Genomic DNA, 21,736 nt, shown 5'->3' with positions numbered 1-21,736 from the left:
AGACATTTCTGCGTCCATCACAGGAAATAATTACATTCACTAATTATCATCTGTCTGAATGCTGAAAGTTATTGCACCACAGGAGGTTTACGCTGATTCTTTGCACATGCTAAATTCTTGATTTAATAAAACTAGCGAACGGCTTGCAGGCATTTTCTTTCTTTCATTTTCCCTCGCCTTTTCTCTCGATCACACTCAGCAGGAGAAATATTCTCAGTGTGATTGTTAATGCAGCTCCCTTCGGCTGCGAATCAATCTCTGTCAGAGTTAACCTTTACAGCAGCCGTGCTCGGATCGTAATTTTTGATTGAAATGGCTCTCAAGTAAGTTGAAGATTTGACTAGAATATTTTCTCGCTGTCTCTTATTGTCACTGACACACCTGTAGATGAGCCAATTTAGTATATAAGTGTGCATGCATTTCGGAGCAGCACCCTGGTTAGTGTGTTTCCATTCTGTCAGGTGGTCTAATAGGCTTCGATTGATGACTTATAGCATTACCTCATCCTCAAGGTCACATGACCAGCTTACCTTCACTAACCGGGTGAGTCATACAGCCCCATCTGCAATCTGTGTCCCTGAAACACACACACACACACACACACGCACACACACACACACACACACACACACACACACACATAGTTACTTATCTACTCTGCATCTCTTAATATTCCCTATGGGACATCTCAGGTTGAAGATGCTACTTTGACATGAATGAGGTTTGATATGTCAAAAAAAGACAGGTGCTTCAGTCTATCATCCCCAATAGGTTTTTGGTATGGACTAAGGTATTCTGCTCAGTGACCCTAGGGTTTAGTCCACTCACTGTATGTTTTTCTTTTCTCTGTTTTTCAGCCCTGGACGGTCACCGATATCATTTGACCATGAGATTGTCATGATGAACCATGTCTACAAGGAGCGTTTTCCTAAGGTGAGGTCTGAAACTGATAAACAAGATAGATTATATCAACACAGTAATGTACTTTATTGATGTGGGTAAAGCATCAATACACACCACAACTGAAAAGAGAGATTAAATAAAAACATAATCAAATTTATTATTAACAAATCTGCTTGAATGTTAAAGGGATGGTTCATGCAGATATGAAAAACACTACTCACTATAGACCCTTTTCACATTTCTGAGTTTCTCAGTAGTGGAGGTCATCCTAGTTGGGGGCGCAATGAATCTGAGAGTACAACAAATAATTTTTTTACAATCCTGTTTGCTGAAATAATAAAAGAAAAATGGCAAAATGGTTTTATCAAGACTTCCAGAAAAAGGAAAATAAAATGTGTGATACGGAGAGAATAATGCCAAATTTACTCTCCTAACCATAGACGCTGCATTAGAAACGCCTTGCATAAACAGTCATTAATTATTTGGATTTTGACGCAATGATGAATGATTTAATGCATTCATTAATGCATATAAATGTTTGTATGTTTCTTAATCTAAATATTAAAAACTTTCAAGGATTTAATATTGATGACATGTTAAATGCATCATAAGTCTTGTGAAAAGGGTCTATTTACTCACCTTCATGTGGTTTTTAAACAATTGTGAGATTTGAAGGTACTAAATAAAGATGTTTTGAAGAATGTTGGAAATTGGTAGCAATTAACATCTGTAGTTGGAAAAACAGTTACTAAACCGTTTCCTAAATTTTTCAAAATGTCAGAAACACAAACAGGTCTGTAAATGATGATTTTTTTTATTTATTGAACTATCACTTTAATAGAATGACAATAATAAATCTGTAATATAAAATATTAATTGTAGTAATCATTATAAATAATACATGTAGTAGTAGTAGTAGTAATAATAATAATAATAATAGTAATAATAATAATAGCAATAGACCCTTTTCACATTTCCGGGTTTCTCGGAATGTCGTCATAGTTGGGAAAACTTAGAGTGCAGTGAATGGGAGAATACAACAAATACTTGCAAGAAAAAATCCATGATGACGTTATTAAGACATTCAGAAAAAGCTAAATAAATTGTGTGAGACTGATGATGGCAATCAGAGAAGAGAATAACGTCAAATTTACTGTCCTGTCCTATACGCAAAAAAATGCAGGGTTACATACAATTCATTCATGCTGTCCCAACACAAATTGATGAAGCTAACTTAACACTTTTAACAAATGTATGTTGATTGAACATAAAAAAATTAAGTTGTCCCAATGAAGTCTCAATAAATGTGTTGTTTCAGCTCATTTTAAGTAAGTAGTTTGAACGAGCAAAATAAAAAGTTTTTTTTTTGAGTGTAGACGCTGCATTAGAAAGGCCTTGCTCAAGCGATTATTTTGAAGCAAAAAGGATATACTACATACATAAATACATACAGTATAAATGTTCACAAGTTAAAAAAAAAATCTAAATGTTAAAAACTTTCAAGGATTTAAGATGCTGATGACCGTTAAGCATAATAAACCGTTGACCATAACAGGCTTGTGAAAAGGGTCCATATATTGAAAGTAATTAAAATACACTAAGATATTAATTAAACTAGCTGTTTGCAGAAAGTAAATAAATAATGTAAATAAATAAATCATCCTCTCTTGGTTTGGATCAGTAAAAATAATTGCATTTGTTTTTTCAGTTTTATGTCTGAATTAATGTGTATAGTGATGTAATTTATTTATTAATTATTTTTTTTTAAATGGGCCTGTAACACCTCAATTTAAAGACCAGTTCTTACTATTAACTAGTGGCTTATTACCATTAAAATACTGGCTGTGTATTTGTACTTACAAAGTACATAATCTGCATGATCTGCCCTGATGCTCCCCAATACCTAAACCAAACTACTACCTTAATAAGCCACTCATTAGGAGATTGAGGCAAAAGTCATGATCAATGATTTATTAATAGTGCGAATTGTATACCTTAATAAAAATAAAAAATATTGGAAAAATGTCAACTAAGGAAATAAAATGTCACAAATGGCTAAATGCCTCTCTTTTTAATGGTTCGGCTTTTGTTGAACTCAAACTTACAAGGATCCTTCTGTTCTACAGGCCACTGCTCAGATGGAGGTGCGTCTGGCCGATTTCATATCCTCCTCAGCTCCTGAAAAAGTCATGCCTTTAGCTGACGGCGTCCTGAGCTTCATTCACCACCAGGTTATCGAACTGTCTCGGGACTGTCTGGACAAATCTCGTGAGGGTCTCATCACCTCCCGCTACTTCTATGAGCTACAAGAGAACCTTGAGAAGCTACACCAGGATGTGAGTATGCAAAAAAACTGCTGTGTGAGAAATGTATGACAGCATATACACTACCGCTCGAATTTTCGAATCCGGTTACGAATATTGTGTAATGATTTTAAAAGAAGCCAATTCTGCTCACCATAGTAACATTTATTTTATTAAATTACAGTAAAATCTGTAAAACTGTAAAGTATCATTACAATTTATAATAACTATTTTCTTATTGAATGTAGCTTATTCCTGTTATTGAAAGATGATTTTTCCCTTTGTTTTGAAAAAAATAATCCTAAAAATAAAATGAAATGTATCACACTTTCCTCAAAATTATGAAGCAGGAAATAAAATCAACATTGTTTTTTTTTTTTTAGTGAGAAGCATTGTTAATGATTGGGAAGCAGTAATTATTCATCATAATAGAACAGCAAATCAGCATTTTATAAATCACGTTTTTTTTTTAAACAAAATCTTACAACTAACACTACCTGACAAAAGTCGTGTCATCGATCCCAGTTGTAAGAGCAACAAATAATAACTTCTAGTTGATCATTTGTAAAGGTGGCAGAAGGTAGATTTTTCTGATGATTCATCTGTTGAACTGCATTCCAATCATCACAAATACTGCAGAAGACCTATTGGAACCTGCACGGACCCAAGATTCTGATAGAAATCAGTCAAGTTTGGTGAAGTAAAAATCATGGTTTGGGGTTACATTAAGTATGTGTTCATGTGAGAGATCTGCAAAGTGGATGGCAACATCAACAGCCTGAGGAATCAAGGCATTTGTGCTGCCCATTATATTACAAACCACAGGAGAGGTCGAATTCTTCAGCAGGATAGCACTTCTTCTCATACTTCAGCCTCCTTATCAAAGTTCCTGAAAGCAGAGAAGGTCTAGGTGCTCCAGCATTGGCCATCCCAGTCGCCAGACATGAACATAATTGAGCATGTCTGGGGCAAAATCTAGGAGGCATTGAAGATGAATCAAAAGAAACTCTGAGAGTCCTGCAAGAACGCTTTCTTTGCCATTCCAGATGACTTTATTAATAAGTTATTTGAGTCATTGCAGAGATGTATGGATGCAGTCATCCAAGCTCATGGGAGTCTTTCACAATATTAATTCTTTTCCCACTGCAGCATGACTTTATGTTATATACTGTACATTATTTCTGTTAAGTGACAAGAATTTTGGCTAAACAAAGTCAGACCTTACTGTCCTAATTAAATAGTTAAAAATCAAGACATGATCATATTTTATTATGGCAAAATAAGCAGGAAAATAAGCAGAATCTAGAGGCCTTTACCTTTCATATAAGCCAGTTCTGATACCAAATGATCAACTAGAAGTCAAGTTATTATGTGCTGTTCCTAAACTTAAATAGGTGACAAGACTTGTCAGGTAGTGTATATCTTATTTTGAATCAAATAAATGCAGTCTTGGGGTGCAGGGTTTCTTTAAAAACATTAAAATATTTAACTTGCACTACCAGGCCAAAAGGATATTTTGAGTATTTCGGTATTTCGAGAGTATTGCATTGAGTCCATATCCATTAAATCCAAATCTGCCAAAGTGGTGATGTCATCAATACAAGCCACTGCTTTTGGTTTCCCATCGTTCATTCCGTGGTCACCTGTCACATCTGCATTAGTCAGGAAACAGGTCGCTGATGTCTTGATTAGCTCAGTCACAGCACCACGGGCCAGTGTTATGACTCCCAGAGGTCCCATTCTCACCCCACAAATCATGTGTGTGCTGGAATGTACACGACTGTGTGTTTGTTGTGTGTGTATGGTATAGGAACGGGGGGTGCAGCACCTTCCTGATTTTAATTTCACACCCCAATAACCACCACTGGTGACGGATGAGTATCCTAGACACCCAAAGAGGAGGGTGCGGGGAGCGAGAGAAAGAAAGGGTGGGAGTGAGAATGGAAGGAGGGATCAGGTCGGGTTTTCCCCTCTTTCGGTTGGTTGTCCATAACCATCCGGTTGCTGTTGCTTGCCAGAATCAAAAACACACTCGTCGTGATCTCATGCAGTCGCCGTACCATCATCGTAGCCATACTTGGCATTCAGGAGAATTGGGATGACATCATCCAGGCTGTGCTAATTGGCTGTTTTAGTTTGGGAGCCGATGGTGACAGGTGGGCCAGACGGGGATGGCGGTATAAATCGCATCTTCAGCAGGTGCTCAGAATTGCATTCCAGACTTCTCCATTTAACGCTTTCATCGCTCGCTCTGAGGATGTCCTGCGTCTCGTGGCAGAGGCGGCTGGAGGAAGAGGAGGTTCTTCAACAAATTTTAGAGCGCTGGGAGCAGAGCGCACTCAGAAACCATGTGGATCTAACAGTTGAGTTTCTGATTGTTTTTACTTTACAGGTTTGCATGGAAACAAGGTCATAGGGGGATCAGTACATCAGCTGTTCTATGTTGTTGGTTTGTGGACACACCGGTGGTCCCGGTGGTCCCACAATCAAAACATGAACTGTAGCTTAACTGTTTTTATGCCTGATAATTAATCTCTCAAAGTTTACTGTATTTATATTCAAATTTTGAATCAAAGTTTTTGTTTGGTAGTGTTATAGTAGATAACATCTTAAACTTATTTTGTAAAAGATTCATTTAAATTAAAATTACTGCTGTTACCAACAAGAATTATTTCATTTTATTTTATGCTATCCTAAAATAAATATACAGTGCTCAGCATATATAAGTACACCTCTCATAAATCTCTCTTTTAAATTCATATTTTTAGACAGAAGCTATACAATATTATATTTGTGCATATACATTCGATTAGTGAGTACTGAAGCTAAATCTGGAGCTTATCTAACAAAATATCTTGCGATAACGGTCCAAGAACTAGGACACCTACATTTAAATGTTATTGAAAAATATTAAATACAAATTTTTAAAAGAGGAAAAATCAAGACAAGCAAAAATAAAAAATAAAAAAAATAATAATAATTTGTTGAAAATTTGTAGGTTGTAATTTATTTTGCAATATTTTTGCTTAGATTCAATTGTATTATCTTTTGTGAATATGTTTGTTTGGTGACTAAAATATTATTTTAATAATTATATCTGTTTCATAAATCTGTTTTGTTTAAATGCACCAAAATACATTGCCTATATTCACTGAGAAATGGATACAAATATTCATTTTCAAAATGGGTTGTACTCAATTATGCTGAGCACTGTAGAAGTATAACATTATACCTGAATGTGTCAAATAATTTGAACAATATAAAGTAACATGAATTACATATTAAAACAAAATCACTAATATTGGCTCTTAATAATATGGATGCATATATTCAAATATCATTCAACATTAGTCAATTCAACTGGTCTTTTTTCTTTAGGTCAGACTAGTTTTACTTTTTCAAGTGACCAGCCTATATCATTCAGTCTCCCATGGTTGCATCATTAAAAACCACAGGAGCCAATCTCAAGTGCGGGTCATTTGAGTGACCTGGCTGTCAGCATGACGTCTGGCTCTTCTGGAATCCTGGGAATTTTCTATTGACCTTAAGCTTGACCTTATGGACAGCTGAGTGCAGAGTACCTCATTTCATATAGTTTAAGGTGTGCTAAACCAAATCCCTTCCTCATCCTACTCCTCACTCCTGTTACTTCTGTCTGTCTATAGTGTATTTACAGTGTGCAGATACCCTTTATAATCCTGAGTGCGTGCAATTCACTGGCGGTTTCATTACCTGTATAAATAATTCAGAGGCTGATTAGACATCCCCTGAGGTGACTGTGCTGTCTGTCAGAGATGGCTCTATTACTGTCAGCCGGCTGTTTAACCATCTACTCTAAACGACTCTCTTCTGTCCCATTGATGTACTCTCTCTATCTGCTTCTTTTATGTACTGTCTCTGCACACTGCTTTCAACTGTCTCTTATTCTAGTGTCAAAAATGGATTTAAATTCTGGCTCATTCGTTACAATGAATTAGTCAATTTTACCCTTGTGGGATTGAATGCGGTGTGCTTTACATCTAATCAGCTCATTTCAACAGATGTGTTAGGTAGTTTATATACACATACTGTACTATAAGTTTACTGTAAGTTATACATTTTACTTTTACTTTTCTGCAGAAAAACTAAAGTAGGTGATTACTTTTCATTTTCAGGTAATTTATTTATAGTTACCTACACCTTTATAGTATACTTCCCATAAATGGTGGACATAAATTCAACTATATATATATAGTTCTATACAAATAATTCAGTGAAACAGAGTAATATATATATATATATATATATATATATATATATATATATATATATATATATATATATATATATATATATATATATATATATATATATATATATATATATATAAAATTCAGTTATAATTCAACTGTAGACAAAGACAAAAAAAAAGTGAAGTCCTGGATTATGGATATTGAATATGTATGAAGACAGTTGTGCTTTGTCTACTAAAGAAAGAAGATTTTTTTTTATTACAAACATGGCATTGTATTGCTTTATGTAGGAAAAATGTTAATCGCCCCTCCATTGGACTGAGAAAGCTAATAACAGGCTCTTGAAAAGCTCACATATATAGTAAGGAAAGAATCCTATGAATTTTGTGTTATCTGGGAGGTGTTTTTGAATTTTGTGAAAAATGGAGATATTAAAGATGCTTTGGACGTTGAAGTTGTACAATGTAAATTGGTGCTTAATTAGATTAATTTTTTTATTTTAATTAATTAATTAATTAATTTTATTATTATAATTTTTTTTAAAGGCTTATTATAAATTTTTTCCCTAAACCTGTCTGGGTTGAGTTTTGGGTATTGGGGTTTGGTTTATTGTAACACCTTGAAAAAAAATCAATAAAGACATGTTATACAAAAAAAGAGAGAAATTAGTTGATGACTTTATATCGTATAAATTTAGAAAAGCATAGTAATTGCAAATGTGTTTTTTGTTATTCAGAGAACAGCAAAAATACTGTTCATGCTTAAGAAACAATTAATTGTTTATGACAATATATGAGGTGTATGAAATATGGTGTCATTTATTTGAAATGTTTTGTATTTTAATAGATGTTTCAAATTTAATTATTTTATAACTTTTTTTTTTTTTACAAAATTCTAATCGAAACGATTCAATACAGAATTAAGTCAATTTGTTGAGATCTATGTGGATGTTTAGTATTTTGTCAAGTAATTAAAATACTTATTGATTTAATTTCATTTTCAGACTAAGTAACTTAACCAATACTGGTTTTCTGTTTGTTGCCAGGCTCATGAGCGTTCAGAAAGTGTGGAGGTGACATTTGTCACCCAGCTGGTTAAGAAGCTGATGATAATCATTGCCCGTCCTGCCCGGCTGCTAGAATGTTTGGTAAGTACTAATATTTCAATAGATCTACTCTGGAGTTCTTTGCATATTTTTTTGCCAGATTTCAGAACATGCTGCTTTTCATTACAGTAGTTAACGAAGCACATGTTCAGTACAGTTGTAATTATGTGGAATCTACTTTATAAATCAAGACCATCATTGGAAAGTTTACAAATGTACAATGACTTAAAGGGGCAGCATGTAAGTTTGACACCCAGTAGCTGAACTAGGTATTACATTCCTGGATCAAAACAAATGCAAGCGCAGATGTTTACCAACAGGAATGAAACTGACAAATGAGCCTAAAAGTTGATATAAGGCTGATTTGATTTGTGTTCTAAATAAAAGCAACGGCACACGATAGAAGGAATATTTTCCATATTAAAAGGATTTTTGTTCTAACACCTCGAATTGTTATATTAGAAATGGCTTCTATTTTTGCAGCTGAACAACATAAAACTTGATGACAATGATCACCTCAGGGGTGCAAACAGTCAAATTATTTATCACTGCAAATCTCATCATGTAGCGTGTTTTACACGGGGTTACAATGTAACTTGCTTACTAATGTTTACTCTCGTAATATTATTTGCTAATTAATAACCTCATGTGGAACTCTGAATCTGCGTTTCATTTTGGAGTCTGCTACTGTCCAGATGCAGTTTTCCACCAAGGCAACCTGGGTTGATGAAGTATAATTGGCTAAAGTGGCATTGGGCGGCTTAAAAGAACCAAAACCAAGACAGAATTCTGGCTCAGAACGCCCAGTTTCAAAGCAGAATATCTGACTTCAGCATTGTTTTTCAGATAAAAAGAATGTTCACTTAACATGTTTCTTAAATATCTGCAAACATATGGTATTTTTATGCTTTAGAAGAGCCAAAAACTTACATGCGGCACCTTTAATTTACTGTACTGCTAAACAAACCATGCCAGATGTTTGTATAAAATGTGTTATAAATGAATGTATAGTTCTGCACTACCCAAAATTGCCTACATGAAAACACAAATACTCCTCAGACTCCAAAATGGAACAGAAGGGCTGCGTGAATGTAGCCACATGTGTATTTTGAGTAATCTGGTGCATTCAGTAGTTTGACAACACACAGTACAGCTCAGCACTGATGGAGGACCAGCAGCTGAGAGAGTAAATGAGCTGTTAACCTGTTCTGCTTCATATGCACACAATGCATCCAAAACACCTCAGAGTGTGACACCTGGAGACAAACCTGCCTGAGTAGGCACGCCAGCAATATTCTAAACAGTTCATTTAATTAATGACAGTCATTTTGGCTCTTACTGAGCCTTTTGTTTGTTTGACTTTTTTTTCTTCCTCTCTTACATTGTAAAATGATTAAAGAAACACTCCACTTTTGTGACAACTCTTCTACAATTAAACAGTTAAATTGTACCATTTTTGAATCCATTCAGCCGATCAGCCTGCCAGGAGCACTATGAGCTTAGCCTAGCGTAGATCATTAAAGCGGTTTAGCTTTAGCATTTCATTTAGATCATTTTCCTATTTAAATCTTGACTCTTCTATAGTTATATTGTGTACTAAGGCTGACAAAAAAATTTAATGTAGCTATTTTCTAGGCTAATATGGCTAGAAACTATAATCTCATTTCGGCGCAATAATCAAAGACCTTTGCTACTGAACCATGGCTGCAGCATGCGCAATGATATTATGCAGCGCCTCAAAATAGTCCCCAACACCAAGCCCTACGCTTCCACCACCAGTTAGAATCTTTGATATCATTGCAAAGTTCTTTGGTTATCATGCCAGAATGTGGAGTGTTTCTTTAAAAATCATTGTAGAAACACTGTAGTGTTCTAACAGTAATCCATTAACCAATGGATCAATTAATATCCTAGATAGCATCTAGCATGTACTAAATTCTCCCTATGTGTTGTAGGAGTTTGACCCGGAGGAGTTCTACCACCTGTTAGAGGCTGCTGAAGGTCATGCTAAAGAAGGTCAAGGCATCAAGTCTGACATCCCTCGATACATCATCAGCCAGCTGGGCCTCACCAGGGACCCCCTTGAGGGTAGGAGTCTATAAACAGTTGCCCTCAAAGCATTCAAACCCTAAGCTACACATAAAAAATTAAAAGAGATACCAAGGCAAAAAAAAAAAGAAATTCAGTCTAAAGCAGACAGTCATATATATGTTCAGTGTGGCATCTAAACGCTTTTTTGGGGAATGTACAGTATTAAGCAACTATTAAGTTATTGATTTTGCATTCTTAGTTTAGAATACCTAGAATCACCTTTATCACATATAACCTAGAATAATGGAGACATTTGTTTGTTTTCATTTGTTCTCACTTGCTAGAAATGGCCCAGCTGAGCAGCTATGACAGCGGTAACCCTGAAACGCCAGAGACAGAGACGGATTCCACAGATGTGAGTAAACAAATAGAGAAAACTTCTGAAATGACTCTGTCACCTTTGCATAGTAACATTCGTCTAAGACCAAGTATGTGTTGATGTGCAGAGTCGAGGAGCAACCGTAAAGCCACCCCAACCTCAGCCTCAACCACAGCCCAAGACTAAAACACCTCGCGAGGAAGACTTCGAGACCATAAAACTCATCAGTAATGGAGCCTATGGGTAAGACAATAGAATTTCAAGGAGTCAGACCCTCCAGGATTTCACAATTCCATAATCTCTGAATTTAACACAAAAGCAATTCTTTTTTATTAACCCCCGATATGCCTATTTTTTGAGGCTGTCAGAGCGCTGTTCAATATCCCACCATGCCACAGAGCTCCATCTACATAGTTGTATATTCAAAACACTAGTATGTGCAAATAGAATGTGCTCGTTTGATGTGCAAAGCCTCGAGTTGTCAATACACACTTCTTGTCCAGTGTGTGATCTGCATCATGTGACATTATCGTAATGCACATTTAAAGCCTGTTTGAACTAGGCCATGTGAGTTACATCAATAGCTAAATTTCTATATATTGTATAGACCATTTCAATTTGGTGAAATCATTGGCCCATGAACATTTCTTGCTGTGTTATCAAACTATTTCATAACTGTAAAAAAAGGCAATTCAATCAGAACTTAATGTTAAAGCAGCTATCACAACATTATTTATCAATATGTGGCTCTTTTTAAATTCTCGGAAGCTATAGAAATAATAAATTTTAAGCAGAAAATATGTTAGGACCATTGTTTTTGTATACATCCCTCAAAATGGTCTGTATATGCATCTGTCGTCATGAGCATATCTCTTTTTTCTTTCTCTGTCTATCTCACACGCAGACACACAAGCTCACATGCTCTACATCTTTTATCAATGTGTTCAAATAGCCTTCATACAACACAGACTTAGCATTTATTTTCAAATAATAATAATAATGGTTTTCATTTTCAAAAATGATACAGCAGGCTTTAGGGGTTATCTCTGTTTCTCATTGTTTCCTTTATAAGTTACAGAGATCAATGGTTCTCGAGGTAAAAAATTAAGAAATTGGTGAATATTTTCATAGTAAAACAAGAAATGCTGCAAATTTTGTGAAATCTTGCCACAAAGTCAGTCATTTAGTAACAAAAATCTGAATTTTTATTTGCAAAAAGAAACTGATTAGCGAAACATACCTTTTTTCACTCAGGGCTGTGTTTCTGGTGAGGCATAAGGAGACTCGTCAGCGATTTGCCATGAAGAAGATCAACAAGCAGAACCTGATCCTAAGAAACCAGATCCAGCAGGCCTTTGTGGAAAGAGACATCTTGACATTTGCAGAAAACCCTTTTGTTGTCAGCATGTTCTGTTCCTTTGAGACGAGGAGACATCTTTGCATGGTTATGGAGTATGTGGAGGGTAAGATATATGGCACCCTTTTGAAGATGTGACTATGTTTGTGAAGGATTTCAGTATGCGATACACCACAAAGTGATGCTCTAGTTGAATTGGTTTGTGTGTCTGAAGGTGGGGATTGTGCCACTCTGCTCAAGCACATTGGAGCTCTGCCTGTGGACATGGCACGCATGTACTTTGCTGAAACCGTTCTTGCATTGGAATACCTTCACAACTATGGCATTGTGCACAGAGACCTCAAACCTGACAAGTAAGGAGGCTAGCTTGTTTGCAGTTGACTTTATAGTCTTAATTTAATTAGGTAAACATTTAAGCATTTTACAAATCTTGCAAACCTTTAAGTAACATAATGATTTAAATCAAAGACTGAAGTACAAGTTTGTATTTATCCTTTAGGTTTTATCTTTTAAACAATTCCAAAACAGATCATTTAGCTTTGGTTTAGACAGCAATTATTTTTAATGGATAAATGGTCTTTTCATACTCACCGACTAAAAAAAATGCCTGTTTTCTACAGTCTCCTGATTACCTCAATGGGACACATCAAACTGACTGACTTTGGCCTGTCCAAGATTGGTTTAATGAGCTTAACAACTAATCTGTATGAGGGCCACATTGAAAAAGATACTCGTGAATTCCTGGACAAACAGGTAGAATGACCTGTTGGACTATTTTTTTTCTTCTTTTTCGTTTATTTAAAAATAATAATTTAATTGAAGGAAATTCTATTTCTCTCTCTCTCTCTCTCTCTCTCTCTCTTTCTCTCTCTCTCAGGTGTGTGGTACTCCTGAATACATTGCTCCTGAGGTTATTCTGCGACAGGGTTATGGAAAACCAGTGGACTGGTGGGCCATGGGAGTCATCTTGTATGAGTTTCTGGTGGGCTGTGCTCCTTTCTTTGGGGATACACCTGAAGAACTGTTTGGACAAGTCATCAGTGGTTAGTTTTCTGCAAAGAAGCATCAAAAATATTTAATGATCATAAGCTATATAATAAACTTGTATGTGGGTGTCCAACCTTGCAGTGTAATTTATCAGAATTTATATGGTCAGTATTTAATTTTGGAAAAAAATTATTCATAATAATATATATATCTCTCTGAACTCTGAAATCTGATTTGTGACCAAATTCCTCTCAGAAATGTGGTTCAGTATGTTTTGTTCAACAGATGAGATAATCTGGCCAGAAGGTGATGAAGCTTTGCCTCCTGATGCTCAAGATCTCATCTCCAAACTTCTTCGGCAGAACCCTCTGGAGCGTCTTGGGACAGGTCCTCTAACACATTTACTCTTACTCAAACAGATACTGCCTTATTGATGTATTTCCTGGAATACTATTAGAGGAGTGACTTGGCAGTTGTGATTAATAGTGTATGAATAAACCTTATCAGAAAATCTGTGTATATACATATATATATATATATATATATATATATATATATATATATATATATATATATATATATATATATATATATATATATATATATATATGTATATGTATATGTGTATGTATATGTGTATATATATATATATATATATATATATATATATATATATATATATATATATATATATATATATATAATGCTACTCTGTTTGCTAAGAAATATTTGAAGAAATCTTCAACTCTTTTTGTGTCTCACAGGGAGTGCGTTTGAAGTAAAACAGCACCGCTTCTTTACTGATCTGGACTGGAACAGCCTTCTGAGGCAAAAGGCTGAGTTCATTCCTCAGCTGGAGTCAGAGGATGACACTAGCTACTTTGACAGTACGTCTTCAGGCATAAAATACTAGAGTGAAATTTAGGATAAGACTTTTTTTTACTGTACTTGCCAAGCAAATAAATATCACTTGTGCGTACAGTGTGCAAAACACAATCGAAGACCTCTTTCTTTCTCTTCTACTCTCTAGCACGCTCAGATCGATATCATCATGTGGACTCAGAAGAAGAAGATGACACAAATGATGACGACCATTTAGAGATCCGTCAGTTCTCCTCCTGTTCACCACGATTCAGCAAGGTGGTTTTTAACAAATGCATGTTTACTCAAGACAGCAGAACCTAAATAGTATTAAATTAGGGATTAAAAAATACTAGGAAATCATGTTGACGAGAGTGAATGAGCAAAAGAACAGATCGCGAGAGGCACAGTGATGTTCTAAGCATTACATTTGTTAGGTTAAATGAATAGAGCGGTAAAGATATCGCGAGTGCACATCTCCCTCTCTCTCATTGAATGATTTGCTGTCATGAGTTGGAGGTGAACAAAATATTTAAATGGTCCTGCATGTATTTAGGCCTTTCTACATATAACAACTGAAAGAACTGTGTTTTTGACAATATTGCAAGTTCACCTAAAGCTGGCTGGAAATATTAGATAAATAAAACTAATATTTAATAATATAACTTCTTGTAATACATTCATTGCTATAAACAGTAGTTTATAGGCCTATTTCCTTTTAGTGAAGAAGATTAAGATTTGTAGTAATTAGATTTATAGGTGTGCATTTTCTTCTTATGCATCAAATGTGTGCTCCAAACTTGTTCTTGATTGAGACATGCTGAATTCTTCTTTTCATCATTTGCAATGTTTGTAATTTTTCTTACAAATTTTTATATCTTTTATGTTATTTTCTGTGGCGGTTCATTCCGCTGTGGCAATCCCTGATTAATAAGGGACTAAGCCGAAGTAAAATGAAAGAATGAATAATTTTCTGTAAAGCTCCTTCTGGCTATGACATGTTCACACCTAAATGGTTATAAGAGGCATGTTTAAGGTATTATATACTGCATCTTTAATTCTTATTCTTAGGTAAGGCAACATCTCTTAAGGTTCATACTTAGAGGGAAAATGTGCTTAATGCATTATAAAACTTGAAGCATTAGAATCGGTACTCCGTATCGGCCGATCACCATGACAAGGTATCGGCTGCAAAAATCCTGATCAGAGCATCCTTATATATAAAATGTTCAATAAATAGTCAGAAGAACAAATGTTTTCCTTGTATAAAAATGAATATAAACACACCAAATTAAACATAACACTTGTTTTCTTTATGTAAAAAATATTGAAAATTTGGAAGAAATTGCATCAGCAGTTGAAAAAATTTAATAAAAATGACATCTGAATCAAACAAATAATTATAAATCATAAATCCAGCTAAACCTTTTCCAGATCTGTAAAATAGGCAGATATATAAAAGGCTGGCCCATAAATGGGACAGAAGGTGACCAAAATAAATAGAAATATAAAATGGATCTAAATTTTGTACATTTATGGAAATAAAATTAATCTAATCAATTTAATCTAGATCCTACAACAGTTCACATTTTCCCCCAAAGTTTAACTTTTTTTTTCTTCTCCTTTTAACTTGATATATTTTTATTCTCTTTATCTTTTCTTGTTGATCTCCCTCTTTCAGGTGTATAGTAGTATGGAGCGTCTTTCCTTGCATGAGGAAAAACGCACCCCTCCTCCTACTAAGCGCAGTCTGAGTGAAGAGGGAGGAGAGCGGATCGACAGTCTAAGTGGCCTTAAGTCCAGAGACCGAAGCTGGTTGGTGGGCTCACCTGAAATGTGAGTGCTACACCAGAAATGATTCTAATAAATAAATCATCATTTAAATATGCACCGCTGTTTTTGTCAAGCATGATATAATGAACATGTTTGGTCTTTTGCAGTCTCAGGAAGCGTCTCTCTGTTTCCGAGTCTTCTCACACCGAAAGTGACTCGAGTCCACCTCTGACTGTACGTCGTCGCTGCTGCTCGGCCATCATCGAAATGCCTCGGTTTGCCATATCCAGTGAGGAGGATGGATGTATGGGGAGCAGGAAGACCCCTGTGAGAGGCCCTCGTGGGGATGATCTGCCTCAGGCCATACCAGAGCTCCCTGTGGAGAGAGAGCTCAGGCTGGATGAATCGCCCACCACGCCAGGATCCACTTCCAGTCAAATCAGCCAGTCCACACTCACACGTTAGTCTTGCTGAATTAGACTCTGGGGAATGGTATAGGTTCTGGATTTAAGTGGGAATTGTTTGAAATGTTTTAATGAGATGGAAAAAAATCTCACATAAAGGGTTGTAGAAAAGCATATTATTTAAAATAACACCATAATTAATCACTTTCATAGTTTGCAATTTTTTGTATATTCATATGCTTGTTTTTGTGTTGATTTCAGCTGGTAGTTCTGGTGATGTGTTGGATCGAGCTTCTCGATATAGTGCTGAAGTTTCTGAAATCTCCACTCCAAGAGCCATCAGTGATTTGGCGGCTCGAAGAGCTCGTCACAGACTGCTTTCAGGAGATACAGATAAACACACATCACGTCCACTTAGCAAAGTCATCAAATCAGCATCAGCTACAACCCTGTCACTTATGATCCCTGCTGGTAAGTGTACAGTATAGGATTGACCATCATGATTTTACTATGCAAGACATGATCCTATATCAACCTTTTGAATCTTAGATCTACTGTCCGCATGATTGTGAAGTGACACAATCATCTAGTTAAAATCACAGTCACTTGATTAGATTTGCTGTCTTTATATATTCAGAAGAAATGTGTAAAGTGAACCTATCTATCTTCTTGTTTTTAGATCACCATGGTGCTTCTCCACTGGCCAGTCCCATGTCGCCTCACTCTCTCTCTTCTAACCCATCATCACGTGACTCCTCGCCCAGCCGAGACCTTTCCCCAGCTGTCTGTTGTGTTAAACCTGCCATAATCATCCACCGAGCTGGAAAGAAATATGGTTTTACTTTACGTGCAATCCGGGTTTACATGGGAGACACAGACATCTATACTGTCCACCACATGGTCTGGGTGAGTGCAGCAAATGTCGTTATTGTTCAAAATACAGTTAGACCACACCAATTTGTAAAGTTACAACGTTAAAAATATGTCTTTGCAGCATGTGGAGGATGGAGGACCTGCTCATGAGGCTGGACTGAGAGAGGGAGATCTCATCACACATGTTAACGGAGAGCCTGTCCATGGACTTGTGCACACAGAAGTTGTTGAGCTCATTCTCAAGGTACATTGGTAGCTATGTTCTTATAAGCCTTTTGCTGTTATTGATATTCAGATTAATTTTTTTTTTTTATATTTCAGAGTGGCAGTAAGGTGTCCATCTCTGCTACACCCTTTGAGAATACATCAATTAAGGTTGGTCCTGCACGCAAAACCAGCTACAAGTCCAAAATGGCCCGGCGCAACAAAAGAACCAAAACTAGAGAAGGACAAGACAGGTGAAGTTTAACATTTGGCATAATTTAAATTACGCCTATATTCCACACAGTTGTTTCCGATTTCAGTTTCTTTAATTATATTTGCTGTTCCAGTAATGGTTTGTATCTAATTTATCCACTTCAGTAAGAAGAGGAATTCCCTCTTCCGTAAGATCACCAAACAGGCGACTCTTCTCCACACCAGTCGCAGCCTGTCCTCTCTGAACCGCTCGGTCTCTTCTGGTGAGAGTGTCCCAGGCTCTCCTACACACATGTCGCCTCGTTCACCCACACAGGGCTGCCGTTCAACACCTGACTCTGCCCACTCAGGTGAAGCCTTTGTTTTTATTTCACAACATAAGTAAGGCAGGCAAACTGTGTACATTGTTCAAATGTAACATACAATATACAAACCAGTGTTATATTGATACACATACTGCCATGTCAGATATTATTATCATTGATTTTTTTTTATTTAATATTAGTTCCCCATGAGGTCATGCATATCATTTTGCTCATCATTTTTTGGTAGTCTCAATTTGTAACCTTGAACCTTCTCTTTCTTTAATACAGTTGGTGGGAACTCATCCCAAAGTAGCTCACCTAGCTCCAGTGTGCCAAACTCTCCTGCCAGTTCTGGCCAGATCAGACCCAGCTCCTTGCATGGTCTGGCTCCCAAGCTGCAGCGCCAGTACCGTTCCCCCCGCCGAAAGTCTGCAGGCAACATCCCTTTATCCCCTCTGGCCCGTACACCATCGCCCACTCCACAGAGCACTTCTCCCCAGCGTTCTCCTTCTCCCCTGCCAAGCCATGGGCTCATCACTTCTTCAATAGGCCAGTCTTTTCCTGTCAAACTGCACTCTTCGCCTCCATTAGTAAGACAGATATCCCGGCCAAAGAGTGCAGACCCTCCTCGCTCTCCTCTGCTCAAACGAGTCCAGTCTGCAGAGAAACTCGCCGCCTCTCTTTCTTCTTCATCCTCCTCTCCTTCTCCCTCATCTGCTGCTGATAAAAAGCTTCCAGTTGGTGCCAGCCGCAAACACAGTCTTGATACCTCACATTCAGAGTTTAAAAAAGAGATGCTGCAGCGAGACCCTAGTTTACAGAGCCTGCAGGAGTCAGCCAGTGAGACTCTGATGGGAGGAAGAGTGTCTCCTGCAGAAAAGGGCAGCCTGCAGAAAAGTTCAGTGCGTAAACTGGGCAGACAAGAAGGTCCAGAATCTGGAACAGGAACTCTGGGACTTGTTCCTGGAAAGAGTAAATTGAAAGACAAGTTGTCTGCCATACGTGCTGAACGCCGTGAGTCTCTTCAAAAGCAGGATGCCATCCATGAAGTGGATTCATCTGAAGATGAGACAGACGAAGGGTCGGAAGACAGCCAAGATGGGCGCAGGACAAGCTATGCTCCTCCTAGCCATGTCTTGAGGCCTACAACTGTAATGGCCTCTCCCCATACCATAAGAATGGGGCCAGCGGCACCACCAACACTGGGACTTATTCCTTCAACAGTTGCACCCCCAGGCTCACCTCAGCTCATCAGAGGACTGCAGATTCAAAACCAAAGTACCACTCAATCTCAGACACAGACTTCAACCTCACAGCCAATGCAAGCTGCAGTTAAGCCCCCAGAACAGAAACCAATAACCTCTGTTAAAGACTCAAGTTCAACGATAATTGAGGACTCGAAAAAGGAGTCACAGGCACAAGACATTCAGTCCAGGCCTTCTCCACATCAACCCAGTCCTCTGTCTAGTACCTTTTCCACCCAAGGCAGCGCCTTTACCTCCGTTAGTAAAGACCCATTTGTCAAGCCCACCACACCTCCATTGGATCCCCGGAGGACCCCCAAAATGTCTGAGCCAAGGTCAAAAATCAGTGGTAGAATTGATTCTAGCACTACTTCTGGAGTAGCCAGGGATACCCCAGTTGCGACTACCCCAACAGGAGGAATCACTAAGGAGATGAAGGAGGCTGACAATCGCAGACAGGCTGCAGCTGCCGCTGCTGCTACTGCCGCTGCTGCTACCACCTCTGCATCCACTGCCTCTGAAAGTGGAGTGGATAAAGTTGTGTCTCAGCTAGCCACTGTGGCCAAGAGTGTGCTTGGACCTGTCAAGCTGAATATCCCAGGCACTAAAGAGACCTCGGAACGAACAAAGGACCAGCGTACCCAGGCAGATGCCACCAACCCAAAGATAAAAGAATGTCGCCTGGAGCATCCTGATTCCCCTGACCAATTGAGTTCATCTGCTGCTTCAGGCTCCCAGTCTCCACGACTGACTGAATCTCCATCTAAACAAACATCATCCAAATCTGAGCCAGCCTCAACTTCTCACAGACCTTTAGAGGTCCCTGGGACTTCCAAAAGACAAACTTCTCCAAACCCCCAAGCTAGGGAAGAGCATCAGGATAGGTCAGGAACTCTGCAAAGTGGCACCACATCAAGGCCTAGGTCTGAAGCACAATCACAGACCCAGCAGGCAAAGCCCAGTTCCACTGTGTCACGAGATAAATCCAACAAGACAACGTAGCAGCCTTGCAGAAGACCCAGCTTTAACTTAACACGCCTATTAACAGACAAATACATATTGTAACGCAAGGCAGTTGTGTTGTTTAATGTCAATATCCGTGTGAAATGATTGTGGAAAGGGAGATGATGTTTACAGGTGAGCCCAACAGCTTTATTTCAGAAGGTTTTATGCTCTGCCATTCATAAATAATTGAGGCTATGTTCTTTTTTTTTTGTTTGTTTTGCTTTTCTTGCTTTTCCTTTTTAACTATTTTTTCCTCAGCAGCCACAAAAACTAGAAAAAAATGTGTAGTTCTGCCCTCTGAGAGAGAGCGCAACCATGTCCACTATAGCAGTGTATTACCTCTTCATATTATCTTTATATTACTTTAAGAATCTTTTATTGTAGTAGGTATAGTTGTGCCTTAAAGCTCCACCTCACACTTTCACTTGTATTTCTTTCTGCCTATTCATCTTTGGAAGAAGACATATTGCAGCAATAAGAGTAGCGTATCTGGAGCAATTTTTACTAACACACAGCTGATTGCATCACACTTGTAGAATAAGAAAACCAAACTGTTTGCGTTTTTTTTTTCCTTCTTGCACTCATCTCAGCTTTCAGTTGTGTTGATATGCTGAGATGTATGTCTATGAATATCAACCTGAAATGTTCACAGCCATCACCAATGTTGAGACTGAAACTGACAGTGGTATCGCTGGTGTAAATTGGCAGAATGACAGCCATTAAGTGCACAAATGACATCCTTACATGTTACTCAGTGCTCGAAATTAAAAGATGTTGCTAAAGATTATTTGGAATTACTCATGTTGTGATCTTTGGCCATTATTCACATCCCATTAAAGTTATGTAGTTACAGTTTTACCTTTGCAGTTTCAGTTTCATCCATTGTTAAACATTTCGAATGGACCATTTTATTTCTTGCTCAGTTTGCATATTTTATTTCCCCTCATTTTAATATCTGGACCAATTTGCTGATGTCTCTGTATATCTGTTTGCCTCGTTGTTTTTATTTCGGCAGACTTGTGTCTGGAGTGAGTGCGTGTGTGTGTGTGTGTATGTCTGTGTACAGAAGCATGTTTGAGTGTGTGTGTGTGTGTTCTTATATAATGTATATTTAAAAAAGTCTGTTCTTTAATTGTTTTATGCCCTAAACAATGGGAGTGTGTATTTGATTGGTGTCCTACATTGGCCATATCAGCTCTGTCTGATTCAGCCCTTTTGATGTATTTGCACAAACCCTTTTTTTATTTTGTGTGTCGTTAATATGAAAACCAATAAATACAGTATCCAATTAGATCCCAGACTTGGTTTGGGGTCTTGAGGGGTTTGACCAGTAAGTGAGACTGTGGTACGTTGTCATATTCTCTTGACATAAAAATGTGTTAACACCATGATGTATTTATAGTCTAACCTGTGGAACTTTATCGTTTTAACCACATTTTGCATTTCTAATGAAAGCCAATAGTCTCTCTTGTGTTTCTTCTCAGTTTTCCTTTCGATTTGTGTGTATTGTTTTAAGTTCAACACTTGCCCTTTCTTCAAAAATCAAAAGCCTATTTC

General features: G+C 37.3%; 1 protein-coding gene across 6 annotated transcripts in view; it reads left to right on the top strand.

The window, feature by feature from the left end:
• The window catches only part of mast2 (microtubule associated serine/threonine kinase 2), a 206,857-nt gene extending 185,344 nt beyond the window's left edge, over window positions 1–21,513 (top strand). For all 6 annotated transcript variants that reach the window (XM_056460085.1, XM_056460090.1, XM_056460086.1 and 3 more), the window contains 21 exons: window positions 858–933; window positions 3,030–3,239; window positions 8,484–8,585; window positions 10,499–10,631; window positions 10,919–10,989; window positions 11,081–11,196; window positions 12,208–12,416; window positions 12,525–12,663; window positions 12,931–13,063; window positions 13,188–13,353; window positions 13,583–13,684; window positions 14,062–14,184; window positions 14,328–14,437; window positions 15,840–15,994; window positions 16,099–16,391; window positions 16,597–16,806; window positions 17,015–17,241; window positions 17,330–17,452; window positions 17,530–17,666; window positions 17,791–17,975; window positions 18,219–21,513. In XM_056460085.1, coding sequence (XP_056316060.1) covers window positions 858–933; window positions 3,030–3,239; window positions 8,484–8,585; window positions 10,499–10,631; window positions 10,919–10,989; window positions 11,081–11,196; window positions 12,208–12,416; window positions 12,525–12,663; window positions 12,931–13,063; window positions 13,188–13,353; window positions 13,583–13,684; window positions 14,062–14,184; window positions 14,328–14,437; window positions 15,840–15,994; window positions 16,099–16,391; window positions 16,597–16,806; window positions 17,015–17,241; window positions 17,330–17,452; window positions 17,530–17,666; window positions 17,791–17,975; window positions 18,219–20,176 — 4,978 coding nt within the window. In that variant the 3' untranslated portion in view covers window positions 20,177–21,513. The remainder of the gene's footprint in view (window positions 1–857; window positions 934–3,029; window positions 3,240–8,483; window positions 8,586–10,498; window positions 10,632–10,918; window positions 10,990–11,080; window positions 11,197–12,207; window positions 12,417–12,524; window positions 12,664–12,930; window positions 13,064–13,187; window positions 13,354–13,582; window positions 13,685–14,061; window positions 14,185–14,327; window positions 14,438–15,839; window positions 15,995–16,098; window positions 16,392–16,596; window positions 16,807–17,014; window positions 17,242–17,329; window positions 17,453–17,529; window positions 17,667–17,790; window positions 17,976–18,218) is intronic.
• The last annotated feature ends 223 nt before the right edge of the window (window positions 21,514–21,736 follow it).

Source organism: Danio aesculapii, chromosome 6 (assembly GCF_903798145.1).
Source record: "Danio aesculapii chromosome 6, fDanAes4.1, whole genome shotgun sequence".
In the NCBI taxonomy this organism is placed as follows: Eukaryota; Metazoa; Chordata; class Actinopteri; order Cypriniformes; family Danionidae; genus Danio; species Danio aesculapii.
Note: the sequence above shows the minus strand (reverse complement) of the source record. Positions and strands in the feature narration are given on the sequence as shown.